The sequence below is a fragment of the Gossypium arboreum genome, chromosome 13, assembly GCF_025698485.1.
Source record: "Gossypium arboreum isolate Shixiya-1 chromosome 13, ASM2569848v2, whole genome shotgun sequence".
NCBI classification, from domain to species: domain Eukaryota; kingdom Viridiplantae; phylum Streptophyta; class Magnoliopsida; order Malvales; family Malvaceae; genus Gossypium; species Gossypium arboreum.
Genome location: NC_069082.1, coordinates 115,949,292 through 115,955,402, shown reverse-complemented (window position 1 = coordinate 115,955,402; position 6,111 = coordinate 115,949,292). Strand labels below are relative to the sequence as shown.

The window sequence follows — 6,111 nt, the reverse complement described above, 5'->3', positions numbered from 1 at the left end:
TTTTATTTACTATAATATATGTTTAAAATTATGAATGATATTTATAGATGTTTACGAATTTAATGATACACTAGTTATACAACAAATTTGTTAAATAAATATTTTTTAACATGAATATTTTATCCAAATAAAACCTTAGATACTATTATATTCTTATCTACATATTTAAACTCTTTAATCAACTGAGTGAACTGTGAATTACTTAACTATTTGATTAAATTTCCAAACACGTGACCTAAAATGCTGTAAGAAATTGAGTTGATATTTATTGGTTAAATAAGCCCATGTGAGCACTTGGATTAGTCATGGACACTTAAATGCGAACTATGATAATAAGATATGGCTTTTTCGGGTCAAATATGAACAATGTTGCTTGGATTTGATGGGTACGGTTACAATCAAATTTCACAAGTTTCTTCTTACCATAAATGTTGATAAAACTATGGGATGGAATCTTAAAAATAAAGTCAACTAAGCCACTGGGTTAGAACCAAATGGTCAATCAAACTAGCGTGTCTAATAAGTTAATTTACTTGATAATATGAAGGCCTTTATATACCAAATCCCTCCAAGAGGTATAGTTCAGAACCAATTGAACAAAAGTAGATTAAATCTTTCATCATAAGAGTGGCAATTATTTAGTAACTATGTGCACATGGAAGGAGATTTGAGCAGAGGATATGCTTTATTCTAAGACTGGAATGTTAAAACCATACAATAACATTACAAACACATTACTGATTCTATTGGAACTTCAAAACAAAATATTCAAAGGCTAAAAAGAAAGGGGCAAAAAAAAGATTCTAAATCAGGGTCAAATTGGCATTGTGCATTTCTTTTGAGAATGACCTAATAAATGGCATCTACCACATTGAACAACTCTCTTTGGCCGCTTCAAGTTCTCTACGCGAAGAACTTTCTTTTTCGGTCTGCCAGGTGGCCGGCGAATTTTGGGAGGGCGTATTGTGATATCAAGCTTCGCAGCTCCACCCTCAGCTCCTTCACCCAGCTCCTTCCAAACGCTCTTATCTGGAATAGGATGTATCATCTGTGAATAGGTCTCACGGTAGCTTCCCACTGTGAAACAAGGTTCGGCAAACAGATGAGCATTCTGCCCACAAGAAATAAGGGCAGCTGCAGCATGTGCACATGGTAAACCATACAGCTGCCATCGCCGACAGGAACACACACGACTCCTAATATCCACTATATTAGTCCTCTCGGTTGAGACAATCTCAAACTCCACTTCATTTGCTCTAAGTACTTGGTAGCAACGAGCATCTGCAATTGCCTCCGAAATTCGCTTCTCAGCAGATGGAACAAGAATTGAGGTCCATCTCATTCCCATTTCACGACGATTGGTAAACCAAGTAGTTAGTTGATGGCGAATATGTTCCATCATCTGCACAATGGGGAGCTCATGACATTCAAGGGCCCAATTATATAACATCTCAGTCACACCAAGCGTAAAGTGGCCATATCTCACTCCTTCAAAATATGCTACTGCCCAAAGCTGGGGAGGGAAGAGTTGAAACCATTGTATAACATCCTGTGAGATCCCTACCATTTCTGCAATTTTGCTCTCAAACTCTACAGTCGTGAGAGCATAAACAGCGTTCCAGAATATATTAACCAACTTTGTGTTCTTAAATGTATCACGGAAATTTTCACTGACATGGCGTAGACAAAAACCATGAAAGGCACTAGGAAAATGGGTTTCTACTGCATCTACCATGCCTCGCTGTCTTTCAGACAGTATAGTAAGTCTAGGCATGTTTTCAGTGTTCACACCAAGAAGCTTCCTCAACTCTGACATGAACCACATCCAATTTTCATCACTTTCCACGTCAACAATAGCAATTGCCAAGGGAAACAATGCATCATCAGCATCAACAGCTGCAGCACAAAGTAATGCACCCAAGTATTTTCCTTTCAGATCTGCCTTATCAAGTTCTAGAAGTGGTCTACAGGCGGTTATAAACCCATAGATAGAAGCACGGTAAGAAATAAAGAGGCGCTGAAAACAATTTTCTTGTCCAGTGGCAAAAACCGATGCAACACTTCCAGGGTTGGTTTTTCTTATTTGCTCACAGTATGCAGGAAGAAGGCGATACCCTTCTTCAAAAGTCCCATGAAGAGCAGCCATACTTCGTTCCTTTCCTCGCCAAGCTTGCATATAAGAAACAGCAACTCCATGCTGGTCTCGGATATCTTGCAGGATTTCTTTTGGTTTGTACTGTGGATTATCCCGAATGCGTGCTTCTACTGATCTTGCAACCCAACCCACTGATGCTTGCTGATGATGGAGGTTGCGAACCCCTTCACATGTATGCTCTCCATGCAGAGTTCTAATTGAGAAAGTTGGAACCCCAGGACATTTTGCAACATGGACTCGCCAGGGACAACCTTCTTTGGAGCACTTGGCTATAAATCGGCTGCGATCTGATTTCACTATCCTAAGATCAAAATGCAATGCTATAGCAATATCTTTCAAGGTTCTTCTGCAGGTTTCAACATCAGGAAATTCCTGCCCGATAACTAATGACTGTTCTACAAGGGCATGAGAAGTATCAGCTACCACTAAAGCATGATCAGCCATGACTACATGAAATGAGGCAACAGACTGATGTGATTCAAAGGGCTCCCTCCATGCAATAAACAGAACAGAAAATGCTTCCAAGGAAAAGCTTCAAAAACAGCATGTATATACTCTTAGTTAAATTGCAGTAGAGACAAAAAAGAAAGGAAACTAATATACATACATATATAATGAGGTGGCAGGTCAGCGGAGGTTAGCCAAAACAAGCTAGGGAATCAAACAAAAATATGTATACCAGCATAATTAATCAACATATAAATGGAATTTTCTTCTTGACAGAACATAAACATTGGCAGCAAAATCCCTTTTTAAGTTTTCAATTAGTGAAGCAACTTATTTAGTACCCAAAAGTATTATATAACAAACCTGTGATAGGAAAAGAAACTAATGAGCAGTTGTTACAAGACAACCAAATTTAACAGTAATCCCTTCCTCTATAATGGGAAGGGGAAGAGAAATTGAAAGAAAAATAATAAGGTCTATGATGAAATATCAAAAGGAAAAAGAAAGTGAAAAAAGTAAAAAATGGAACAAAAAAAAAATGCAATTTGCATTAATTGCTATGTACGTTAGACATGATACCTAGAGCCAATCATCAATAAGAATAAAAAGTACTAATTTAGCAATTCTAACACAAAGGAAGTAACTTTGCAAGATTTTGTAACTTCACAATCTGAAACTACTTGTATCTTAGTCCTGGGGAAACACACTAATATATCAGAGCCAAATCAACTTATGCCTAAAACCATGAGGAGAAGCCACCTATGGTCAACGTAACAAGAGGAACCTTGTGTATGTTTGTGAAGAGGTGTCAACATGCAAGTTGTCTATGAGAATATGGCCCTCTGATGTAGGACCTAGTTTATCATTAATTAGGGATTGAAGATGCAGTACATCCTCTATCTAAAAGCATTTGGAAGAAGTTATAGAAAAGATTTAATCAATAAAACTTAAAAAATCATTCATTATTACTTGTGTCGAGGATGTTCATGAAACTTTTACAGCCTATATATTGAAATTGAAAGTTAATCATCTGATAAAACTTATAAAAAGAAAGTTCTGATCTAATTCATTCTTTTAAAGAAATTAAACGTGGAAAATACAAAATCATACTTGATATCCAACAGCAACAAAAAGATTTCATAGCTTCACCTTTTTCTTTCTTTCTTTCATTTTTGTCCTTTTTCCCCTTGAGAAAGGGTTTTGACAAACAATTTCTTCCCCTTCTTATTTCTTAATATGTTGATTCACCAGACTACTTATTCATTTTTGCTTTCATTATGGTTCCTGTGTTGTTAAGATTTGATCAGATAAAGTTTTTATCAAAGATCCTGTAGATGTAACCTTTATTCAAACTATTCAACAAGCATTACACCACAAATTGATAGTTTTGAAACAAAAAAGAAAAAGGGTATAACACTTGTTCACCAGCTAGGTTTCTATCCAAGTTGCATCTCCCTGGCTCCAGGAACTTTTTCAGTTCAAAACCAATCTTTAACTGTTTGAGGGTTTAGGTTTGAAAGATAACACAGAAAAAATTCATAACACCAGGATTAATCACTTGAAAGTTCAACATAAACGATAGACTTAAGACCAACAACCCGAATCTGATATAACTTGAATCCAATCAACCAGAAAAACTGTGAAGAATTGAAACCTGAACCAAACTGGAAGCCAAAAGTCTGCAGTGCAAAGTTGATAAAAGATAATATCAAAGATAACCAGAATAACCAACTCAACTACACTGAAAGCCTACATAATTGACACTAAAAGTCCAAGAACAAAATCTAATAAGCCCAAAACAACCTATAACTGAAGCCAACATGACTCGCCTCATTGTCTACTCCGAGGAGAATAAAAAGATATTTTAAGGCTATTTAGAAGGAAAAATGAAGGCAATGAAAGAAGATGATATGAATGAGGGAAATCAGCAATAAATAAGAAAGAAAAAGGGAAATCATGTCTAGGGCTTTCTAAGCAATCATACTCAGGATTGGATGAAGGAAGTTATTTTACAATTGACAGATTATAAAAGGCAATGCGCAAAATACTAACTTCACCTAAATCTGTCAAGACTTCAAATCCTAATTACAAACTTACCATAAGAACAAATAAACTAATTAAAACAGCATAAAAGGAGTCACTAACATAATTCCATTCAAACACCCATTGACCACATAGTAACTAAACTTCGGAAGATTTGTCATTCACTAAAATCCCCTTTAAATAAGTAACTGACCCAAGCCCTAATAATAAAGTCCATGTCTCAAGGATGAAGTTTTCTATCCCCCTTAACCAAATATGATGAATTTGGACATAGAATCATCAAAATCTTCGACAAGTAAAAGCAAGTTGAACAAATTCTAGTAAAGTTGAAATCCCATGTCACAGCAGGATAATTATAGCAGAGGCAATACCATAGCAACTAAACACTTTCAATGCCACAATTTTTACAAAAGTGAATAATACAGGCATGGGATACTTTTGATAGCTAATATCAAGCCACCTTTTAACTCTTCAAGCAACAAAAATAACACTTTTGAGTCTACAAAAATTACCAATATTTCGAAACAATCTAGGTTCCAAGCAATCGAAAAACGGAAATTACAAAAATGGGCTAAATTCAAAGGGCTTACTAAGCACAATCTAAACTTGCATTAGCTCTATAAAACTTCACGAAGATTTAATCCGTTTTCTTAACTCGGCTAATCACTCTATTTTAAGGTATTAAACAAATTAGTTCACTTTCACCAAAAACTACAAATTTAAAGACCCAATTGACCAAAAATGTTACCTGGAATTGATTTAGGTCCAACTCTTTCAAATTCCGCGATGCCCGCAAGATCTAAGGCTTGTTTCTTTCGATAAATTTTTCATAACAAGGAAGGCAACAAACTCTTGCCCTTTGCTTACCGCCGCCTTTTAAATGAAATGGGAGGTGAAGAAACCCTGGAATAAGTGGAAAGTTTGAGAATTGGAGAGGGAAAAATTAAATTTGATAAAAGAACCTATTTTGCTTTTGTGTTTGGATGATTGGAAAACCAAGGAAAACTGGAAAAAGGTTGGAAAGTATGCGTAGACCTTGTGTTAAATAATTGGCAGTTATGAGTAGAAACATTTTGAGTAAATATCACAATGAGTCCCCAGAGTTTCAGAATACATCATTTTAGTCTTCAATTTTATAATGCTAATATATATAATCTCAAACTTTACAGTTTTGTTTAAATGAGTCTCTACTTTTTTTTCCCTACATATATCTTTTATTTCTACCCAAATATGCTTTTATTTTCAAATAAAAGGTTAATAATGATTTCAATAAAATTATATATATATATATATATATTATAAATTTGTTTCCATGTTGTGTATGCAATCATCTAGTTTATGATAAAAGTTTTCAAACTTTTTCTTACATATAATTAGTTATATTTAGGTACAATTTTAATTTATGTATGCCTTGTGTAGGTTTTATCCGATTCTATTCGACTAGTTTGATTTTTATCTCGCTTATT

At 35.0% G+C, this 6,111-nt stretch overlaps 1 protein-coding gene across 2 annotated transcripts; it reads right to left on the bottom strand.

The window, feature by feature from the left end:
• Positions 1–666: 666 nt before the first annotated feature.
• On the bottom strand, positions 667–5,670 carry LOC108464409 (uncharacterized). 2 transcript variants are annotated; one of them, XM_053024732.1, is made up of 2 exons: positions 5,394–5,670; positions 667–4,281 (listed from the first exon to the last, which is right to left on the bottom strand). In XM_053024732.1, exon 2 carries the CDS (start codon positions 2,597–2,599, stop codon positions 815–817), a length of 1,785 nt encoding a protein of 594 aa, XP_052880692.1. In that variant the 5' UTR covers positions 2,600–4,281; positions 5,394–5,670; the 3' UTR covers positions 667–814. The 2 variants fall into 2 exon arrangements, with proteins under 2 accessions (XP_052880692.1, XP_017620189.1); XM_017764700.2 differs by having other exon boundaries at positions 667–2,687.
• Positions 5,671–6,111: the final 441 nt, after the last annotated feature.